This window comes from Paramormyrops kingsleyae, chromosome 11 (genome assembly GCF_048594095.1).
Source record: "Paramormyrops kingsleyae isolate MSU_618 chromosome 11, PKINGS_0.4, whole genome shotgun sequence".
In the NCBI taxonomy this organism is placed as follows: Eukaryota; Metazoa; Chordata; class Actinopteri; order Osteoglossiformes; family Mormyridae; genus Paramormyrops; species Paramormyrops kingsleyae.
Window position 1 is genome coordinate 13,557,410 of NC_132807.1, and position 22,508 is coordinate 13,579,917.

Here is a 22,508-nt window from a genome sequence, read left to right on the forward strand (position 1 = left end):
CTAACTGCCGTCTGTTTTGTAACATGGCCTTTGGGTTCAGCGCATGGCAGCATGCTGCAGGTCACTTGCTGACAGACTGGGGAGATGATAAGACCTGGATTGTTCTGGGGTGTTTCCTCACGTCTGAGTCAGTTAGTTGGTCTGTAGGTATTGAGGTGCGTTATCTCTGGCCAGGATCTGTCTTATTGTCTAAATATGGCTCTACCTGTGTGCTCTACCTGTGTGCGCTACCTGTGTGCTCTACCTGTCCCCTGTAAAGGCACCGGCTACAGTATGTATATCCACTGAGGTCGGGAAGACTGATCAACATGGCTTGCTGGACAGCGTAATCGTTATTCCAAACAAAGGAATGTTACAAATAGGAATATCAGGTAACACTTCACTTGAGGGGGTACAAGTAACTGAGTAACTCAGTTACTATTAAAGTACAAACCGTGAACAAATGTAGTAACTGCATGAAATGCACTGTTATAATTGATTGATGATGAACGAACATGGGATTAGTACATAACTAACACTAACAGTGGTTTCTGGTAAATTAACATATTAAGAAAGTGATGACTACTGCAGTATTTGTGTCCCCTCACGTAAAGTGCTGCCAAAAATCATAGGAAGGCTTCCAGTGCTGGTTACCTGAAGACCAACAGCAAGATGGTCTGTAATCCACTTCACATCTGAAAGATCCTGAGCAGCTTGCTGAATGTCTTGCAATCTTTGTGTTTTCAGTTTGGGATCTTGACTGCGGTTTATCAGCTGAGTGACTCTTTCTGTCTTTTTGTAAATCTAAACAATCGGCTTGCACTTCCGTTCCCAAGCCCACAGGCTCTGGCCGCACAGGAATGTGTGGAAAAGATAACATGAAGTGACAGACACTCTCTCCTCCGCTCCCTTCCTCTGTCCCTCATTCCCTCAGAGCCCTTTATGAATCATATCGAACTAAAATGAGCTCTGTGTACATGGTGGCTTCAGCAGCATCGACTTGCATAAGAATAACAAGGCAAAGCACAATATCGTCACAGGGAAAAATCAGCTTCTGATGTCATTTAAACACCAATGTCATGAAAATATATATAAAAGGCTTTTACCATTTTTTTCCTTAACACTGATCAGAATGAATAATATGTGAGCAGCACAGGATTTACTCCGTAAACCTCAAGCTCCGATAGCCAGAATGTAACCCCATTGGTCTGGTTAGACCCATGTCAGCTTTATGAAGGAAGATTGCAAGATACTTTTTATAGTTAAGCCAGTCTAGTTTAAATTTGTTTTCCACGTTAGTATTCTGTGATTTTTTTTTGTATATTCTTTGGTTCATTTTATTGAGAATTTCAGATCCTGTTTGTAAAGTAATTGCCTAGAGAATCCGGCACACGGTACTGAATAGCAAGGGGAGTACTGGCACACGGTACTGAATAGCAAGGGGAGTACCGGCACACGGTACTGAATAACAGGAGGAGTACCGGCACTCGGTACTGAATAGCAAGGGGAGTACTGGCACACGGTACTGAATAACAGGGGGAGTACCGGCACACGGTACTGAATAACAGGGGGAGTACCGGCACTAGGTACTGAATAGCAAGGGGAGTACCGGCACACGGTACTGAATAACAGGGGGAGTACCGGCACACAGTACTGAATAACAGGGGGAGTACCGGCACACAGTACTGAATAACAGGGGGAGTACCGGCACCCGGTACTGAATAGCAAGGGGAGCACCGGCACTCGGTACTGAATAACAGGGGGAGTACCGGCACTCGGTACTGAATAACAGGGGGATTACCGGCACTCGGTACTGAATAACAGGGGGAGTACCGGCACTCGGTATTGAATAGCAAGGGGGAGTACCGGCACTCAGTACTGAATAGCAAGGGGAGTACCGGCACTCGGTACTGAATAGCAAGGGGAGTACCGGCACTCGGTACTGAATAACAAGGGGAGTACCTACATTCTCTGCCTTCAGGCACTGGTTCAGCGTTTCCCTTTTGGGTTAGATGGCTTGAGTTCCTCTAGTCAAGATTGCTCTACAGATCCACCAATTGGACTGTGCATAGAATCAAATAAACATTTTCCATGATTTAAAAAATCATGGCGCCGAATGACATCATAACGTTAGTTGGGGTATTTTGTACTGAATTCGAAAAGAAGTTGTAGTATATTATAGGGCTGGACGATGTGCGACATTAATACCATCACATGTTATGCTCATGCAATTCTTACAACTAGTAAGCTAGTTTAAGATCTGGCTTTCTTTACTTTCAATTCTGTACGGATATTATAGCACAGGCAGTTTAAGTTTCGCTAAAACATTTTTACTATCATAGTAAAAAAAAACCTTAGCTAGTTTTGCAATTTTAATTATTCTTTTTCTAGATATAGATCGTAATCATTTTCATCTCTGCTGTTTAAATCACTCCTAGATGGCTTTGTGAGAAATTTATGAACAACTTTTTGCCTTATAAATACCCCAGTATTTTTATAACAAATCACATCCCTGGCACAACACGGTATATGCATGCTGTCCTAGTATATTAAACAAAATACAATGGTGCCTGCGGTTCACGAACACAATCCGTTCTAGGAAAGTGGTCGTGAACCAATTTGTATGCAAACCAAGGCAATTTTTCCCATAAGAAAACATTGAAATTAGATTAATTTGTTCACAAGCCTACCAAATAATATTTTTTGTTAATTAACTTCCTGGGTGTTATTGTAAAAACTTTAAAGAAAAACACAATGTAGTGTGTCGACGGGCAGACCGAGGCATCGCGAGAGCAGCGACGCATAACCAATCAACAAAGAAAGTGTTTCAAATCCCACTCCAAAATACCGAAGTACCAAAGGACTGGAAGTCAATGGAAAAGCGAAAGTTCCAAAAGTACGGTACTTGGTGCTGTGGAAAAGCGTCCACGGTACATTTGAGGTCATGATAGCTGTCGCCGTGAGCTGCTGTACTGCTCATTATTAAAAAGGAAACGGCAGAAATAGCAACTGGCACACATTAGATTGAGAGAAATATATAAACTGTCAATATCTTCTTAGAAGGATAATTTTACCAAAAATGAAGCCTTGTGCCGGCAGTCTCCTCTGGGGGAGGTGTAATTACTGTGTCACCTCACTTTCTCGCTTCCTCAGCTGGATGCCAAGGAGAACCAGGGGAGTAACAAGGACGTGAAGGTGCAGTGTGATGAGGAGGAGCTCAGGATGCACAAGCTCAACATCCACGTGCGCGAAATCTTCGCCAACCGCTTCACTCAGATGTTTGCGGACTACGAGGTGTTTGTCATCCAGCCGAGCCAGGACAAGGACTCCTGGTTCAGCAACCGGGAACAGATGCAGAACTTTGATAAGGTGAGATGAAAACCAGCGGGTAAATATGGCTTCCCGTGTTGAAGAGAAGAGCTTTGAACCGTATTTGCTCAGAAGCGTGCCTGAATTTTGTTTGACAGAGTAAAAATCTTGGAAAAAGAGCATGAAAGTCATTCATCGACGCGCCCCTTGTTCTCATAAGAACCAGTGCAGAAAAGGGAGAAAAGACCCCTAATACCTCAGAGTCTTTGCCTTTTTGTCCCGTCCAGGCCTCCTTCCTCTCTGACCAGCCAGAGCCATACCTGCCCTTCCTCTCTCGCTTCCTGGAAACCCAAATGTTCGCCTCCTTCATCGACAGCAAGATCCTGTGCCACGACGATGAGGACAAGGAGCACGTGCTGCGAGTGTTCGACGCCCGAGTGGACAAGATCCGCATGCTGAACGTGCGGACGCCCACTCTGCGCACCTCCATGTACCAGAAGTGCACCACCATTGAGGAATCAGGTGGGGGCACAGCGGCCGACGCTGCAGTTTATAATAAGATAAGGAGGAAAATAATGCAATGAAATGTGTCTGCATCCTATTGCATCTCAGATGAATTGTTATGTATGTGACTTATATGTTAATAACATGGTATTCCCAGCACGGGAATGCTGACATGCTGACAGACCGACTCTTTCTGTTTCCAGAGTCTGCTCTCAAAAAGCGCTTTGAGAATATCGATCTGGTAGCTCCTCTCCCTCATTCCATTGGTATGGAGACCAACAAAGACACTTTAGTAGCAATGCATCCCCCTTTAACCTTACTTATATCTCCCGGTGGCGGAATTCAGGACGCATGCTTGGCAGTGCATTGTGGGAATTACCAAAGCATAGCGATTAAAACTGTCACTGCTTACTACAGCTAATGGCCTGGTCGTTTCACTGAATTAATGCTTATCTGTTAGTGTTTTCAATTCCTGCTGTAGGATATTTAGCATAACACTAGGTTGACCTATTATGGTAACATTAAAGTGTCAAAAATACATATAAACAAACCAATGAAGACACAGCTGAAAAAATAAGTCTTTAGAATATGTAGAATAAGCGGCTGTTACTTTAGAAAGAAAAACAAGCAGTTAATTACTGGAGGCTACAAACGTTTATTTTTATATTTTTTATTGTTTTTATTATATTTTACCTCTAATACATTAGTACTGTACAGGAAGTACCACGCTCTACCTTTTTGGGGGATCTTGGGAGTTACTGCATGTCTGTCACTAATATGAGGAAGGGCACCATATGCAGGTCCTCATGCAGGTCCTCATGCAGGTCCTCATGCAGGTCCTCATGCAGGTCCTCATGCAGGTCCTCATGCAGGTCCTAACAGTAAATGTGCTCACTGTCTCAACATACTGCCTCACATGGCAGTTCAAGCCTCCTGAGATCCATGAAAAAAACATTAATATTGATTAAAATTTTGATTTGATGGGAAGAGGAAGGGGAAGGTTATACCCCCATGCCTGTGACATCGCCTTAGAGCCCTGACTGCTCTCTTTAAGGGACATCAGGACTTATCAGGGTGGCATGTATAGTATGAGAGATAAGAGCAAAAAAAATAATGTCCTCTACAGTGGACAGAAAATGAATTTGGTGATCTTGGGAGGTTACGTGGCCCGTGACATGTTTTTAAATCAGCGTTAAATCTGGCCTGCTGATTGATCTTTTATTTTCCAATCAAACAATGTAATGTCTGTATTCTGCTAAGTACCCCACCTTCGCCCCAAGTTTTGGCACCGGCATCTTGCATGCTGTTTAGTGGTTTATTGACATTTCATAATTTTTTTTATCCTCTCTGGGCTCAAAAAATACCTGAAGTGGCCCATTTTGGGAAGACCTTCTAGCTAGTGGCCTTCAGCTTATTTGAGTTTGAGACCCCTGCTGCAAGCCGTATTACTGGGTTACTGCACGGTGAAGACCTGCCGCGGGGATTTGCGGGTGAGGTGGAGGGATATCATGCCTTTCTGTTTCTGGCTGTAAGCCAAGCAGGTCTCCGAAGAATCAGCAGCAAACGAGGGCAGCAAACTTCTGGATAAGGATCAGCGTTTTGCTTTTATCGCCTGCAGTCTGTCTAAAATCTGCTTTGAAACCTTTTCCATCCTTCCACGCATCTGTACATCAGAAAAATGGCCTTGGAGTGTACAGATGTGGCCCTTTAACTGAAATCTAGTAGCTGAACTTGGTTTTGAATAACCAAAGGGAAGGGATTATTTTTGGGTATTGGAGAAAAAGCTTTGTGACGGGGTGTGACGTGAACGTCTCGCTCTTCTCTGCGACGGCAGAAAAGGCCATCGAGATGCGGCTGACCAAGATGGACCACACGGCACTGCATCCGCATCTGCTGGACATGAAGATCGGACAGGGCCGCTACGAGGCCGGCTTCTTCCCCCGCCTACAGTCTGATGTGCTGTCAACAGGACCCACCGGCAACAAGTAAGCAGGAGGCCCTGCCAGGAATGCCCCCCCCACCCCCCCCCCCCGAAAGGATGAGGCCGCCTGCTCACCTCACACTGCAGCAGTGGCCTTCTTCTGCCCACTTCCTGTCACTGGACATGTATCTCACTGCATCTTGAAAAGGGCTGCCAAATAGCAAATGACATCTACAGTGCTCTTGGGACGCTTTGTTAATTCTGTAATAATGCTGCAGATGCATTGGTTTCATAACAAAAGTCTGTTGTCAAGCAGTGTTTAACACATCTGCATATATCTTCTGCACAGAAATTTTCTTTTTAAGTGTCATTCAGTTCTGTTCTTGCCATTTTGCTGTTAATTGTAATTGTAGTCACTAGCTGCCATAGGGATACTAAACACAAATGTTTGATGTTTTATATTATTCCAAAGGTGTTACACCCTATGATACTTGGCAATGAACTTTTTAACTCAGAACAGCTCTTTTAGAACTATAATTTGGGTTTCAATTTATTAGTACTTGAATTGATTTACTTACTTACTTACTAAATTAATGAGTTAATGATTTTTGTTATAAAGCCAATAAACTTGCAATATTTTTAGTGAATTAAGTGTCCCAAGACTTTAAGTGAGCACTGTATTTTACTGAATAAAATACCCAATTTATTTATTACACATATTACACCATTCTGAAATTGTTTTTAATGACTTTTAATGTGACGTTCCTCAGATTGTATCATTAAGTACTATGCTTGGCTCAGTAACCCACTGAGTTTCTGTGCGTCAGGTGGACGAAGCGGAGCGCTCCGGCTCAGTGGCGGAGGAAGGACAGGCAGAAACAGCACGCCGAACACCTGTACCTAGATAACGACCAGAGAGAGGTGAGCCACTGTCGCCATAGTTACAGTCTAGCCACACCACAGCCAATCGATAAGGCACGCGCCTGTATGAGGTCACTGCTTTCCGCATAATCGTGTCATGCACTATTTCACCTTTCTAACAGCTTTGGTGCATGACTCACTTCTCCCTTCTTCTCCGCCACATGGGCCGCGCCTCCTTCTCTCTCTCCACACCTCCCATCAGCATTTGGAGTGCGTCTTTCAGGAGTTTCAGCTCCTGCTGGCTCTCGACATCTACTGGCAGTCGCAGGCAGTGCAGCCCTGCCTTAAGTCTGTGTCTGTTGACCTGGTATCGAGAGACATCTTGTTTATTTTGTGTTGTAATTCCCCCGAGCTGTGAGGTCCATAGAGAAGACCCCCTTACTAGCATCTCTAATTCCTTTTCACCTAGTTATAGACAGCGTAGAACTTCCTGTTGTCCTGCTGCCTGTTGAGTCTTGAGTGGAAGTAGACCGCCCATCCCTCCCTGTGATGCTGCATCCACTCAGCTTGGTTCTCTGCCTCCTGAGTGGAGCAGCTCATTTGTTTGAGCTTCTGTTATTCCTGCAGAAGTACATCCAGGAAGCCCGCAACCTGGGCACCGCCATCCGGCAGCCCAAGCTCTCCAACCTCTCCCCGTCTGTCATTGCGCAGACCAACTCTAAGTTTGTTGAGGGACTGCTGAAAGAATGCAGAAACAAGGTGCCATCTTATTTACCCGTTTCTTTGTGCTTTTTACTGCATCACATCCAAGCTCTTGTGTAATTGGCCATGCCATATGTTGCACTGGATTTGTGATGGATTTGTAAGCAAAGGTTGCTAATCTCAACCAGGATGCTGCTGATGGAAACAGGTACCATCTAATAATATCCACTTCTATTGACCAAATAGAATTTCACCAGAAACCCTGTAAATGTACATATTTATAAAACCAGATAAATTGATGTATTAATTTTTATATGATGTTCAGTTATGAGCTTTATTAGCTTCTTGCTGAAATCCAAGTTCAAGGAAAATCAATGTGAATAAAAGCATCTAACTGTCCTTCTTCCAACTGCTTATGTGCCGCGTCTAGGGATGTGGGGAGCTTGTATCCTGTCTCAGGAAGCTCTTAAGACAAGGCGGGGGGCACCCTGGCCCGGACGCTCACATCATCAGATAACCGGCAGCTCAGCAGTTTTCACTGGGCCCTCTGTGGTTTGTCACTGCACTGTGTGTGATGGTGGAACTTTCTCCCAGACCAAGCGCATGCTGGTGGAGAAGATGGGCAGGGAGGCGGTGGAGCTGGGCCACGGCGAGGGCAGCATCACGGGCGTGGAGGAGAACACGCTCATCGCCAGCCTCTGCGACCTGCTGGAGCGCATCTGGAGCCACGGCCTGCAGGTCAAGCAGGTCAGTGTCCTGGCAGGAAGCGTGCTGGCGACGAGGCCGCAGCCCAACCTGCCGGCTGCTGGGATGCGATAAAGCCTCTGCATCCCTGCCTCAAATGTGAGCTAACTGCAAAAACAAAGGTCATTACCAAACAATGCCGCCAAAGATAGTCACCAGCATTGTGTTGCCTATGCATTTTGCAGTGGTCTCTCTTTTTATTAAGTACCTGTTTGTGCACTCAGGGTCACTCCCTTCAATAGTCTCTTTGCAGTGATATTTGGGGAGAGACCTTCACTCTTGTTTCACCAGGATGTTGCCTCAGGCTTTTTTTCTCCCTGCTCTTTTCCTGCCAGGGTAAATCGGCCTTATGGTCACACCTGTTGCACTACCAGGAGAGCGAAGAGAAGAGGGATGCCCCCCCAGGCGGCTTGGCCCCCCCAGGTATGCCACGCCTGTCACCTTGGTCTGGTCTCTGGTGGGTAGGTCATGGCTGTGGACATACTGGATGAACGATCCTCAAACGATCAGCAGTCACGTTTTCAGTACCATCAGTGCAGTGGTATCTCCTCAGGCTTCAACCCCGAGAGACGCAAGTCTGACGCCGGCTCTGCTCTGCCCCCCCTCAAAATCTCCCTCATCCAGGATATGCGGTGAGTCACCTATATCTCAGCTTTGTCGGCACACTGGAGAAACACCTGTGGCGAGGGGTCATGTGTGTTGGCTGCCTCCCATTTCAAGATAGTGATATAAGTAGGATGTACTTAAAGAAGCCTGTGTGAGGCTTTAAAAAAAATACTGCTACGAATGTGAAGTAAACGGCGACTGTCTACGGAAAGGGATAGCGTTTATTCAGAATGCTAACTGTTGGTCCTATAATTGCATTGTGAACTAACTGAATAACTGAAGGAGAGTCTCCTGCTCACCCAGATGTTTATGTGACTTTTGTATTAATTTTTCAGTGTTTTGTTGGTTTTTAACATCCTACAGCATGTTCTTATATTGGCTACTTACTGCCCTCTTCTGGCAAGCTTGTGAATTTCATATTGCCATTTTTTTTGCTTCTAGTATAAATGTGTATTTTGCCCTCCTGAGTTTATTTATTCTGTTTTATACAATAGTTTTTGTACTAGAGAACAATGTAATGATCCGTAATAGAAAATGGTTTCAAAATGGATTTTTTTTCCATATTCTCAGACACGCTATATAATTTTCAGCCTCCCCATTTTATCTTTTTGTTCTTTTATATTAAATTATATTTAAAGGTAACCTAATCCAAACTGTAGGTGCATGAAAGAATTTGTTCAGCCAGACGTATGTATCTTGAGGCAGAAGAGCTGCTATGCTCCTGCATGTCTCTGCGAGTCTCTGCATGCATGAAAAACATGGATGTCGCTCATCAAACAAAAGCTTGATCCTCGTATAAGACCAAGAAGAGGGTTTAACAGTGTGAGGTGGCAGCTTGTTACGTCTAGCCTAGACTGCTGGACTTCCTGCAGCACATTGAAAGCAAGACAGCAGGAGGCTGTCCTAACACTGCAGGGAGGCTTTTGGCTCTTATACAACAATGACCTAATGCTGGAGGAACATTATAGCAACTTGCATGCAGGGGAATTTCACCTGGCTTGTTAGAACTCCAAGTCTATTCATTATTAGGGATGGTAGCAGCCGTAGCCAATGAGAGGAGGTGCTTTGAAACTCTGAGCCAGGATATTTCCTATTGCTGGATCAACTCCTGGATACTTTTCTGAGGTTCTGTTGTTTTCATGGTTACAGTGGAACTCTGTATTTTTCTTAGCGTTAATCTTATCATCCCTTGTCCACCCTGTCGCCACACCATTCACTCCTCTAGGCACATCCAGAACATTGGTGAGATCAAGACCGACGTAGGCAAGGCAAGAGCTTGGGTACGCCTCTCGATGGAGAAGAAACTTCTGTCCAGACACCTCAAACAGCTGCTGTTGGACCACGAGTTGAGCAAGTGAGGAGTTATCATAGTCATACTAAACATCAACGCAGTCTAATTTAGGGCATGTATTGTATTAAGGTTTTCTATATTTAATTATGCTGTCTTGAAAGAGAGACCTGTCTGGATTGTTACAAAAATTAGCAGATGAGTTTATTAGTTGCACACAGTGCCATGTGTGTGGGGGGGGGGGAAATAGGATTTATTTACAGTAATAGTCTTTTGGCCAGTTGGATGCGAGAAACATAATACAGCATTTGATCCAGTGCATCGCCAGAGCGCTCAGCTGGGCTATGTGTCTTCACAGCAAGCTGTATAAGCACTACGCCTTTCTGCGCTGTGACGACGAGAAGGAGCAGTTCCTCTACCATCTCCTCTCCTTCAATGCCGTGGATTACTTCTGTTTCACCAACGTCTTCACCACCGTCAGTGAGTGTCTGCGTCTCACATGAGGGGTTTTAAGGGGATTGACCTCAAATACCTGAGATGTTCCGTGATGCGGCGCCTTGGATGAATCTCCTCCATCTCAGATAGTAACTGAAGGACTGCATGTGTTCAGGAAACCCAAGTTCATCACCGTTAAAATACTTTTCTTTCCAAGTATACCCTGGGCCCAGGTTGCCATGAGAGGCATATGGATGCTGTGCCCTGTGGGAATGAATTACACAAACCACCCCCCTAAATTGTTCATGTAACACATAAAGGTGAACCTACCAACTACATGAGGGGTACTCAACCGGTGAATTCCGGTTTGAACTGAAACACAATTTAATCCAGATCAATCAACTACCCCCCCCCCCCACCCCCCCCGCCAGCTCTAAAATTTTACCTGCAGATTTTATCATACCCCCTGAAATATTTTTACTCAATCACTGAGAATACCATATGTAATTGTGTTATAACAAGATCCCTGTATGTTCGTTATTATAAGTTTAGCCATTACTATAACCATAAATGCATGTAGTAGACACTTTTTGCTTACCTTTCGTTTAGTATGTAATTCCATCTGAAAGCATATTTTCCAAGCTTTGTAACATATAAGTGTATATTTCAGCTATATATGTGTAGCCCAAAGGTAGCAATCAGGTTGATGTGTTCTCCACTGTCCTTCCATGTGCTCGGTACAGTGATCCCATACCACGTGGTGGTCATCCCCAGCAAGAAGCTGGGGGGCTCCATGTTCACGGCCAACCCCTGGGTCTGTGTCTCGGGGGAGCTGTCGGAGACGGGTGTGCTCCAGGTCCCCAAGAACACGCTGGAGATCACCTTTGAGGTGAGAGAGCGGGTTGGTCCACTCGGGGTGTTGGGGGCGGGGGGGTCGCTCAGTGAACCAAAACACATCTGCAGGTAAATGACAGCCATTCCTCACACATAATAAACCCTGTCAAGCTAGTCATTCATTCATTTACTTGGAATAGTAATTATTGACTCGGGCGGCTTTAATGGCACCTATGGTGGACTAGAGTTTAGCGTGAACAGCGAGAAGTTGGTCCTGGTGAGTCACCCTATGACACCTTACAGTGCCAGAACCTGGGCAAGCTGACCACGGTGCAGATGGGACATGACAACTCAGGGCTTTATGCTAAGTGGCTGGTGGAGTGTGTCATCGTCCGAAATGAGATCACTGGCCACACCTACAAGTGAGTACCAGTAGATGCTTCCTTTGAGGAGATCAGCAGACCTTTTTCACTCTTCTTCATTGCAGGTTTATGCTGAGGGACATGATTCATTTGTAAATCTGGCTTGGTGTTATCTGCCTTACTTCGTTACTTACGTGTGTATCTGGTGGCTGCATCATCAGGTTTCCATGTGGCCGTTGGCTCGGGAAAGGTGTGGATGATGGAAGCTTAGAGAGGATCCTAGTGGGGGAACTGATCACGTCTAGTACAGAGAGCGAAGACCGGTTTTGCCGGACACCTCCGCTACAGCATTCCCCTGGGATGATACGGAGGCTGGTCACCATCTCACCAAGTAGCAAACCAAGTAAGTATCATGGGGAAAATGATAAAGTCGGGGAGATGAAATGAAACACTAGTGATCTGAATTCATGGGCACTTAAAATAAAGAGAATCTCACAGTGCTTTCTGTGACTTTATCTTGTGCTCCAGAGTTAAATACAGGTCAGATTCAAGAGGGAGTGGGAGAGGCCATCAACGGAATAGTGAAGCATTTCCATAAGCCAGAGAAGGAGGTAAGGCGTGATGTCAGGTGTAGCCATTGCATGGTGGCAGGGGGCTCAACAAATTATACTCCTGACCAGAAAGCTGGTGGTATCAGGCTGCTTTTATTGTCTCCTTGGGCAAAGTATTCCCATGAGTTTAAAAAAAAAATACAACAAAGATTGTATATAAAGAGATAGTATGTTCAGTAATACTTGACTTGATGTTAAAAATGTCTAATATTGTATCCCTTTAGTAGTATGTATAAATCTTTTTGGAATGTCGCTAAATGTTTTGGAATGTTGCTAGCAGTACACAGAAAACAAACAGAAGTGAAACACTTGATGTGACACTGGAGTTCCCCTTGAAATGATCAGTTCATTGGCCTCTTTATGTCTCTCTCTCACTCTCTGTCAGAGGGGTAGTCTGACTTTGCTCCTGTGTGGAGAGAGTGGTCTAGTCTGGGCTCTGGAGCAGGTCTTCCAGCATGGCTTTAAGTCTCCACGTCTCTTCAAAAGCGTCTTTATCTGGGACTACCTTGGTAAGGGCGCCTCTCCTCACCTGAAGCCAAAGGTGTCTTTCTGTCAGTGATACTCTCGCTGCTCATCAGTGTCCCAGGAACATGGAGGCCACCTGATTGACCGTATGTCACTCTACAGAGAAGGCCCAGGGTCACTTTGAGACCTTGGAGCAGCAGGACATGGCGGATGAGAACTGGCGGATGAGGGCGCGAAATTTCTGCCGCTTCATGAGAGCCATCAACGGCACGCCCAGGAACATCGGCAAGGACGGAAAGTTCCAGCTGCTTGTGTGTCTGGGGGCCAGGTGGGTCCACCTACAGAGCAGACATGCGGGGATGGGCCTGGTGCGGTGGCTGGGGGGTTTAATGAGCAATGCTTTCATCACCGGAAAACCTTGTACTCTCCGGCCTATCATTTATCACATAGTAATCAAAGAGTGGCTCTTTTCTCTCCGCCAGAGATAGCGGAATAATTAGCCTTCCTGTTATTTCCTGTGCCTTGATGTGTCATTGGTGGCTCATCTAGACAAACCTGTTTGTCATCCTTTGCTTGTGTGGAAGGGTGCCAAACTGGGGGGTCGGGGGGGGTGGTTCAGAGACTGTGGTTCACAGTCTGAGAGGGAAAAAAGCAGCTAGCAAAGTGACCATAACTGAAGGAAAGAGTGTCTGAAGATATCAGAACAGCAGAAATCTTTCCTTGTTACGACTCAAATGCTCTTTGATGCAGTACAGTACAACCAAACATTTGCATATATAGTGCTTACAGAAAGTCTTGGGGCGCTTTGTTAATTCTGTAAAAATGTTGCAAATTGATTAGTTCTGTAACAGAAGACCATTGACAACCAATGTTTAACATATCTGCATATATCTTCCACTCAGACATTTTCTTTTTATTAAGTGTCATCATTTTTTGACTGACTCATTTAGTGCTGTTCTTGCCATTTTGCCATTATTTGCAAATGTAGGTATCGGCTCGCAAATTATTCTAAACACAAATAATTGGTATTTTATGTTATTGCAAAGGTGTTAATATTTAAAAAGCACCAGATGAGACTGCTTGTCAATGAACTTTTTAAACTCTGAACAGCTCATTTAGAACTATAATTTAGGTTTCAGTTTATTAGTTCTTGAAATTAATGTTCTACTTAAAACTAGTTATTTTCTAATGTGATACATTTTTTGTCCACACATGAATAAAGTAATGGTCTTTGTTATAAAACCAATAAATTTGCAATATTTTTACTGAATTAAACAGACATCACAAGACTTTCTGTGAGCACTGTATGTGTTGCATCTTGTATTCCGTACCGCTTTGCTGGATTTTAATTGTTCCGCAAGTTAACATGACTCATTCTGCCCCACAGAGAGCACCTGCTGCACCACTGGATTGCTCTTCTGGCAGACTGTCCAATCACAGCACAGATGTATGAGGACACGGCACTGATAAAAGACCACACACTGGTGAACTCCCTGATTAGAGTGCTTCAGACATTACAGGAGTTCAACATCACCCTGGAGGCCTCGCTTGTGAAAGGCATCGGCATTTAGAGCACGACGTGTCTAGGATGCGACGTGTCAAGTAAAGGAGAATTTTTACAGACAAATTAAACGTTTTTTAAAATGGTAACAGACTTGGGGATAAATGTCTAGTTTATTTAAAGCTACCTTTATGTTTGCCATATAGTAAGTGCAATGAGCCTTTTTAAATGTTATTATTTTTATTCTTGAAAATATACTGTTATATATTTCAAATGTTTTCTATTATGACTTGTCATTTTTATTTTGGTGAACACACACCTACACGCGCTATACTGTATTAATGACAGCTGAATATTTTTGTGGATGTTGTGAACTGCTGACAATGGGTATGTTTAAATGGAACGCAATGAACAAAAATGGTTAATATATTTTCAGAAAGGAACAGTATTATTTTAATATGTATGTCAAGTTGCTTGCTCTGTTGTCAATTTTTTTAAATCATAATGCAGAGCTCAAAGCAAATGATGTAGAAGTATGCTTTATAAGTACTAACAATGAGTCAATTTTATATTTAAAAGAGGAAGAATTCCTTTTAAAGTTTTATATCTTACAATAGCAATGCACAGACTAGATCGTTCTTGAGAAAGTAACGTCCAAATCTTACATATCGTACTTGGCCAGCTGAAGAGGCAGCCCCAACCATTTAAGGAAATGTAGCTTGAATCACTGATGCACAATTGTCCTCATAAGAGCAGTAATAAGAACTTAGAAAACTGTGCCCACTAACTTTCTATATTAATGCTCTATTGTGGACATAATAGTGGAAATGCGTGTCTTTTTAGCATTCCTTTGAATACCTCGATATTTATTCACCTTAAATCGTACACTCACACTTTCTGGTAGTGATTTGTATGGCTTTCTTTTATGTCTTTATTACATTCAGTAAAGCAGCTGAAATGCCAAACTGCAGCACCCCTGAACCGCTTTCTGATGGGGATTCCAGGTATTAAGATTCTGAAGCTCAGTGCTGTGAGCGTTCTGCTGCATGTGGGACAAAAATTACACACCCCCTCTACTTCAGGTGAATAACTTGTCTGCTGTGCTCTAGTGGCTGCCCAGTTTCACTGTGTTGGTGAGGTTTAATGTGGATGTGGTATGGTTATTATGTAAACTGGTAAGAGTCCACTTGCCTTTCTTTGGCCTTTGCTCTTTTCATTTTCTCAATGTCATTATATTTATTGTAACTTGTGAATATACACTCAGTGGACAGTTTATACGATACACTGTCTTAGTAACATAAAAAACTTGCTCCTCGAAATGGCAAACCATGTGGGTGCAGCTTCATACACACAGCACAACAATGTAACAATTATAATAAACAACTGAATAGCTAAGAAGTATGATCTAAGATATTTTGAAAGTGGTGTGATTGTTGGTGGCAGATCTGGTGGTTCTAGTACCTTGGAAACCGCCACTTTCCTGGGGTTTTTCTCACACTATCAAGAGCGTCTAGAGTTCAATACAATGAAAAATAAATAAATAAGACCCAGTCAGCAGCAGTTCTGTGGGTGAAAACATCTTGTTAATGAGAAAGGTCAGAGGAGAGTGGCCAGACTCATTAAAGCTAACAGAAAGGCCACAGAAATAAAAGCTCAGTGCAACAGTGGTGTGCAGAAAGGCTTCTATTAATGCACAAGTTTCCTATAGTCTGGAGCCAGCAGTGAGTCCGCTGCACTACTAGCTGGGTGTACCAATTAAAGTGCCTACTGAGCGTATATTATTGTAGCACATGGTTTCATTGTTAGAATTTTTGTTAAGATGTTAGAGTTATATTTACAGACAGAAGACAGCTGCATTAATACATGCTCACAGTAGGCCATGTCATGCAGTTTGAATTGACATGAGATGTTCGAGATTGTGCCATGATTTTTCCGTCGTACTAAAATGGCTCTAGCTTCCCGTCGCATACCATGCTCTGCTGCTGTGTCTGCTATGCAATTCCCAGATCACTGGGGGGAAAATCCACAAAGGAAATTACGGACAGTACCAAGAGAATGGTTGGGTCTGCCTTATGATTTTACTAACAGCCCCATAACAAAGTCATGATAAAACTGCTTTACAGAAGCACATGTGGAATTTTCAATTTTCATTCCAGCAATGCTTGGATGATACTGGCACTTTGTCTCACGACATGGATGGCATGAGCTTCTTGGGATGGGGGGTGGTTTGATATTTCTTCTAAGCTGTGTTATGTAGTGTAATAAAAGTGGTTAATAGTGTACAGTGTATAATAACAGAACATGTCTGTATGTAAAGTGTATTGTATATTTTTACAAAAAGCAGAACGTAGACTGAAATTACTATTAATGTATATGGGAGATAATTTTCTAGAAGGCTTTCTTTATCATTCTTGTAACTGCTCTGGGATCAGAACTGTACGAGAAGCGAAGCCATGTACTGGATCGCCAGGAGTGGTCACGTGTTATGTCTGTCTCATTAATAAAGAGTAAACGTTTTGGATCAATAATAGGAAAGTTGTTTTACTTGTTGTGTTCTGTTTTATTTTTCTGATTCTCCCTGCTATCTATTCCTAAGGTTGGAAACTGTATTGTCAGTGTTAAAATGCCAAATACTAGCGCATACTTTGGTAGATAATGTGCTATTTGCCTCACCTGTAAGCCGCTTTAGACAAAAAAAAATCTGCTAAACAAAAGTGAATCCAGATATATTCCCATAAAACGTATTTTTCTACGTAATGCATTAATATTTATAACGCAAACAATTCCTTTAAGCATATAACAGTCAACAATTATCGTCGGTAAAGTTGCTTCACAGAAGTAAACTAACATTTTGTTATAACTGTGAAACTGCATGAAAGATAACAGAAAATATTTAAAAGCGCGTTATGGTTTAATCCTATAAGGGTCTTTCGGTAACACCGCGCCAAATTGTGAATGAACCAAACACGCCGCACGCACGTACACAAAATGGTTATCCATAGGGGGGAGGAGTCAAATTCCTGCATACAATGTAAACACAGCAGCACTTGCCAGAGCTTGCTGAAAATATAGTTTCGTCAAGTAGGTATTTACAGTCATTTTTGAGCACGTGTCATAAGAATGATGCACAATTCAGTCATTAGTCACATTTGAAATTAAAATATAATGTGATTGTCGAATAAATAGCAATATCCCTTTCGCGCCATTTCGGAAACCCCGTTTAACAATGAACATTCTACTTGATACTGATTCCTTGTGGGTGATGTAGTTTCAAATGCTCTCTGTAACGGTAGATTTCCCTGATCTTCTAACTTGTTCACTATCCTACCCAGAATGCAACAATCTTAAATGCCTGCCATTTCGTTCTTTTATTGGCTGGATGTGTGTTCAAACGCAAACGTTAGACTCCTTATATGGTATTTCTGTAATACTACGCTTTGTGTCAATGTTTTTATGTTAATTATATTCTAATGTCCAGCTGTATTCAGTAGTAGTACGGCATGCGCAGTGTCGCTTTGAGAATAGAAAGGATTCGAAGTTTTTGGTAAGTCTTGTTTTTTTCCTGTTTGATTGGTTGTATATATTATGAATGAGTATTTGTACGTTATTTTTTTGAACTTGAAAATGCATTTAGTCTATACGAAATTAGAGTAAATAGAAGCATGGTGATCATTAACGCACAACAATGGGAGAACGTGCATGGGGAGCGTGGCATGGCAGTAACAAAAACTAAAGCAGCCACGGAGTCGTTTCGCGCTCATACCGAGCAAAAGTTTGCATTTTAAAAGTCAGTGTTGTCTTCACATATAATATACGAGCGGGTTATATCCTGTTACACAATCGGAGACTGACTTCGAGTACATCGTTCCTCTTACTAAATTTCGAGTCCGAGTTTATTGCATGCTTCTTATAATCCGACGCACCTCCCCGCGTTTTTGTTGAAATGATTCAAAATATAGCAGCATGTGCTCGCTATATTTATAACTCCGCAAAATACCTGAGATAAAATACTTTTTAATCAACCGTTAAGTCTCGAAAGTTTTGTATATTAGTAAAATGATTTTTGTTATGAGTTGCTTTGATTGTTACATGATGGCGTCAGAAGGCATTTTGATGGATTTAATTACGGTGCGATGCTAGAGAGGTGCTGCGCCATTAGATGTTTCGTGTATCTATTTTTCATTACCTTCTAGCACTACATTAAGCCGGTTTTATTTATATTTGCCGTATTTTCGCTTTAGTGTTTGCTTTTTAAATTAGCTGATACTACTTTCAGTTTCGTAACTAAGCTACGGTATACCAGTACCGCACTTTCTTAAACGAGTTTTATTTTTTTAATCAGCAAAATACATTTCGGTTGAGAAACCCGTAATGTTTAACTGTAAATGTGGGAGTTGGGATCTTTCAGAAGTGCAGAGTAGTGTCTGTGGTGGGAGTTATTTTTTTCCCCTCTTTGGTGCATTTATGCAAGTAGCTGACGAGTAGAAAGAGGTCACTGAACTAACAGTTTGTTGAAGATTAGCACGTTGAATATCTTTTGATTTTTGTTCTTCGTGGTTTGCTAAATTTAACCGACAAAACTCCAGAAAGAAACGCTTCACGTTCGGTCGGTGGCCGCCCCCTTCGCACGTGCGCCGCATTTCCTGCATCGCTGTTGTCCACGGTTTATTAATCTATTTATGTTTGTTTTCTATTATCTTTATTTTCTACATACTTTGAGCAGAGGTCGACAATTCCCTGACGAACTTTGAAAATGTTCGGTTTTCATAAATCGAAGATCTATCGGAGTCACGAAGGGTGTTGCATTTGTAAAACCAAGTCGTCAAGCTCCCGCTTTACCGACAGCAGCCGATACGAGGAAAACTTCAGACTCTGTTTTGGGTAAGTTAAACAATGTGCAGCCCAATTTTATTGTAATTAATCCTTCAGCATTTTTACTTTGTTTTTAATGCTAAGTTGTATCATATATTCATTACGTATTATGTAATTGACTTGTCATAATGAACAAAATAGACACTGTAAATAAGGAATTTGTAAATTCTCTTTATAGACTAGCAGAGGATCGCGTTGGAGACATCTGCAATGCCTGTGTCTTATTGGTGAAAAGGTGGAAAAAACTGCCGCTTGGATCTAAAAAGAACTGGAACCACGTTAGTCATCATTATTTCTATATATAAAGTATATTTAAAAGAATTAATTTTAATTTCAAATCAACAAAATAAATTTCAGCGACAGTTTACAGAGCAGTTCTTCAACATACTTTAGTCCTGATTGAATAAAAATGAATTTAGTGTATTTTAATTTCTGCTTTTTGATAGTCTGTCTGGTTCTTACTTTCATTAGGTGGTAGATGCAAGGGCTGGGCCTGGATTTAAGCTGACCAAGCCGAAGAAGGAGAAAAGCAGGGAGGCGAAAAAGAAAAGCAAGCTGAAGAGGCTCCACAAATTTAAAAGACAGAGTGAGTTGCAGTTTTGCAAAATGAAAGGTGTGTCAGTTGTTTATGTTGCAGTAATTATTCAATTTGGTTTTACTTGTCCATAATTATAGTTAATTAACTGCATTATTTGCCAAAAAAAAATCTATGCCCCATATTATGTATCTAGATGTCAGTTTACAGTTAATTTTAATTAAAAGTAATGAATGTAAACTCTCCTGAAATATACTGATCAGCACCGTCTTGGCCCGCAGACTCCGATGCCCATAGCACCACCTCCAGTGTGTCTCCTCCACAGTCACCCAGCTACAGCAATCAATCCGATGACGGCTCAGATGTTGAATCGAAGCAGAGGCGTGCCTCACCATCCTCCTTCTCCTTCCTCGATCTTTCCTACTGGAAGAGGTGCAGTTCTTACTTTAACGTTGGTTAATTAAAACGTGTGAATGTGTTCATATGCAGTTTGCACTCTTCTGTAGGAGCGGAATGGAGGGAAACTTGATGGATGCTGAAATACTGTTGTTTTTGTGTCTCAAGCTTTTTGTTTGTCACATAACAAGTATATTATTAATGGAAATTGCCTTAATGCTATACCCTAATGTTTTTGTTGAGGAATTGTAGCTTGTGTCCAGGCCCTGGATCAACACCATGGCCAATTCAGATGGACATTTTGATCAAAGTACTTTTTTTTTTTTTTACTATGAATATGGTATTTTAAAAGCATAGCCTACATGTTTTGATCCAGGGGGAAAAACTGTTTTGCCCTGGACACGTTTGTCTGTGTACTGGCAGGTTGATGATCCTTGGCCGGGGTGCTGTGCTTGGGCTCATGGGTTTTAAATGATACTTTGTGTATTATTAAATCGTTGATTACATACAGTGCCACTGGCACAAGGTCGAATCCTGAATTTGTCACCTTCATATTGAGCCTTTTCTTTCTTACAGACAAAAGGTGTGCTGTGGGATCATCTACAAAGGTCGCTTTGGAGAAGTCATCATTGACCCGCGCTTCTTCAAGCCCTGTTGTAGCTCCAAGAAGCAGGAGACTCTGCCGCCCGCACAGGAGGCACACCTTTCTACTTCTCCTCCTGTTTCTCTAGCAGAGGAGGACCTGAAGGGGACCTGGTGATGGCCCACATGCTCTGCCCCCTTAGAGTCTCATTGGCTCCTCTTAGCTTTGTCTCCAGTGGCAGACTCGACCTCCACATTTCCCTTAGTAGCTTACTGTATAGCTGTTAGACAGGTAGACAGTGTCCCAGTTTTTTTAAAATTTATTTTGAATATTCTTTTTTGTATAAAAATGAATTTCCCTATCTTTTTTAAGAAAATGAAAAATAAAAAAAAGCCGTTTTAAGGTCAGGGCATTAGTTATATTTATAGTTTCAGGAAGTATGATTATTACTCTTTTTTTTGGTCCAGAAGCAAACGTGGGTTTTTATATATTCAAACTGTGAACTCATCCCATTATATCAGTGCCAGTTTGTAAATACGGTTACGTTTTAATGGTTTTTGCTTTCGGTTCTTTTGTCCTTTTTGGCTAAAAGGAAGTTTATTTCCTGTATTAATATGCATAGATTAACAGTATACATCATTTCATCGCAGTGATGGGTTCTTATTTATGGCATTTTGTGGCAACTACTTCTTATTTTGCATATTTCAGGCACAAACCAAATTACTGATGTTTTGTGTGTTTAATAGGTCCATTCCGGGTGTCTGGGGAAATAAGACGTTCAGGGCAGTGTTTTTTTTTTCTTTTCTTTTCTTTTAAACCCCAGATGCCTTTCAAACTTAATTCCTTCCTGCAATACTGATCCTAGATCAGTTATCAGAAATTGTGTTCGGACGTTGGTCAGTTTTAATAAATATGCAATGGAAGTATGGAAGATGTTTGACACCTAGGTTTATACGGTATCACCTTGCAGTAGATTTGATTTGGCCCCATTTTGCCTGTCTATTGAATCATATTTATTCAGACAGTTGACGTATCCAAACTTTCATTGTGTCTACGTACATCTATCTAAATGCACCTAGTCTCAGTCTGTAAAGCTCTATCCCGTGGTTTCCTAACAAAGTACCTTTAATTATTTGCTCTTTATGCCTATATTTTGTCAGGCTTGTATGTCCTTGTAAGAAATTGAGGCATTTTGAGCAGTTTGATTCCATTAGTCCCCTCCCCTTTACTAGTTAAAGGACTGCAGCATAGTCCTTTACACGGTGTGAAAGCTAAGATACTTGAGTATTATGGTTTGTTTATATGCTTTAACCCATGTGAAGCACCTGAGTGCTGATGTCAGGAAGGATTGTAACCTGTATAATCAGCTCCCTTGTTAATGCTGTCTGAGAAACTCCCTCATGGTTTGCCATTATTCAGGTTATTTGTAACAAAATAATTACAAATGAAATCTATGCAGACGTTTTGAATGTGTGAAATCATGTTGAATTAAAGAGCCAACTAACATCAGGCTAAGAAAATTCCCGTTTTTCTTGTGAGCTTTCAAAGACTTCCTACAGTTCTGTGGGTTTTTATCAAAGCTGATTATGCTATGGTTTCTTTTTACGCTTAACACACCTTACAAACTTTAAAACTCCCTGACTTGTGACTTCATGTGTTCCTCAGGAATTAAATGGGCCTTGTAAACTGTTTGATTTGAATTAAACATCTCAAACATGTAAAAATAAATTCCACTGCAATTTCTAGAGAGCGTTGTCAAAATATTTTGTCTTATTGTAAGGAACATGTAACAATGTCCACTACCTCTTCCCACATTTTTTCTTTTCATTTTTCTTATTGACCGCAACCATATGGAATTCTGCAACTAACTAGTTATCTACAGTAGTAAATTAATCTTTTGACACACTTCTATTACGAATCAAAGTGATGTTAGTCATGGCCTGGTTTTGTGAAAATGTCTCACTAATGTTCCTTCTCACTAGTGGTTTGGATAATTTTGC

At 42.0% G+C, this 22,508-nt stretch overlaps 2 protein-coding genes across 7 annotated transcripts in view; both read left to right on the forward strand.

Moving 5' to 3' along the window:
- The window catches only part of LOC111840767 (DENN domain-containing protein 5A), a 40,559-nt gene extending 23,909 nt beyond the window's left edge, over positions 1 to 16,650 (forward strand). For 2 of the 4 annotated variants that reach the window (XM_023805992.2, XM_072718078.1), the window contains 18 exons: positions 3,133 to 3,348; positions 3,576 to 3,810; positions 3,996 to 4,058; positions 5,627 to 5,777; positions 6,541 to 6,634; positions 7,202 to 7,333; positions 7,871 to 8,023; positions 8,356 to 8,443; positions 8,574 to 8,652; positions 9,852 to 9,980; positions 10,273 to 10,394; positions 11,093 to 11,238; positions 11,487 to 11,605; positions 11,767 to 11,948; positions 12,074 to 12,156; positions 12,542 to 12,665; positions 12,784 to 12,949; positions 14,009 to 16,650. In XM_023805992.2, coding sequence (XP_023661760.1) covers positions 3,133 to 3,348; positions 3,576 to 3,810; positions 3,996 to 4,058; positions 5,627 to 5,777; positions 6,541 to 6,634; positions 7,202 to 7,333; positions 7,871 to 8,023; positions 8,356 to 8,443; positions 8,574 to 8,652; positions 9,852 to 9,980; positions 10,273 to 10,394; positions 11,093 to 11,238; positions 11,487 to 11,605; positions 11,767 to 11,948; positions 12,074 to 12,156; positions 12,542 to 12,665; positions 12,784 to 12,949; positions 14,009 to 14,192 — 2,466 coding nt within the window. In that variant the 3' untranslated portion in view covers positions 14,193 to 16,650. The remainder of the gene's footprint in view (positions 1 to 3,132; positions 3,349 to 3,575; positions 3,811 to 3,995; positions 4,059 to 5,626; positions 5,778 to 6,540; positions 6,635 to 7,201; positions 7,334 to 7,870; positions 8,024 to 8,355; positions 8,444 to 8,573; positions 8,653 to 9,851; positions 9,981 to 10,272; positions 10,395 to 11,092; positions 11,239 to 11,486; positions 11,606 to 11,766; positions 11,949 to 12,073; positions 12,157 to 12,541; positions 12,666 to 12,783; positions 12,950 to 14,008) is intronic. The other 2 variants (XM_023806000.2, XM_023806007.2) reach the window with 1 other exon arrangement.
- Positions 16,651 to 17,497: 847 nt separating this feature from the next.
- On the forward strand, positions 17,498 to 22,255 carry LOC111840177 (SIN3-HDAC complex-associated factor-like). 3 transcript variants are annotated; one of them, XM_023804722.2, is made up of 6 exons: positions 17,498 to 17,666; positions 18,846 to 19,003; positions 19,173 to 19,272; positions 19,466 to 19,607; positions 19,811 to 19,961; positions 20,502 to 22,255. In XM_023804722.2, exons 2-6 carry the CDS (start codon positions 18,876 to 18,878, stop codon positions 20,683 to 20,685), a joined length of 705 nt encoding a protein of 234 aa, XP_023660490.1. In that variant the 5' UTR covers positions 17,498 to 17,666; positions 18,846 to 18,875; the 3' UTR covers positions 20,686 to 22,255. The 3 variants fall into 3 exon arrangements, with proteins under 3 accessions (XP_023660490.1, XP_023660503.1, XP_023660497.1); XM_023804735.2 differs by having other exon boundaries at positions 17,502 to 17,666; positions 19,466 to 19,580; XM_023804729.2 differs by lacking the exon at positions 17,498 to 17,666 and adding an exon at positions 17,685 to 17,909.
- Positions 22,256 to 22,508: the final 253 nt, after the last annotated feature.

What these genes read in the sequence shown, in the direction of transcription:
- LOC111840177 (XM_023804722.2), top strand. Translation starts at nt 18,876, where the DNA reads ATGTTCGGTTTTCATAAATCGAAGATCTATCGGAGTCACGAAGGGTGT. An exon ending in AACTTCAGACTCTGTTTTGG is followed by an intron (nt 19,004 to 19,172) that starts GTAAGTTAAACA and finishes TTCTCTTTATAG; the next exon opens with ACTAGCAGAGGATCGCGTTG. An exon ending in GCAGTTTTGCAAAATGAAAG is followed by an intron (nt 19,608 to 19,810) that starts GTGTGTCAGTTG and finishes CTTGGCCCGCAG; the next exon opens with ACTCCGATGCCCATAGCACC.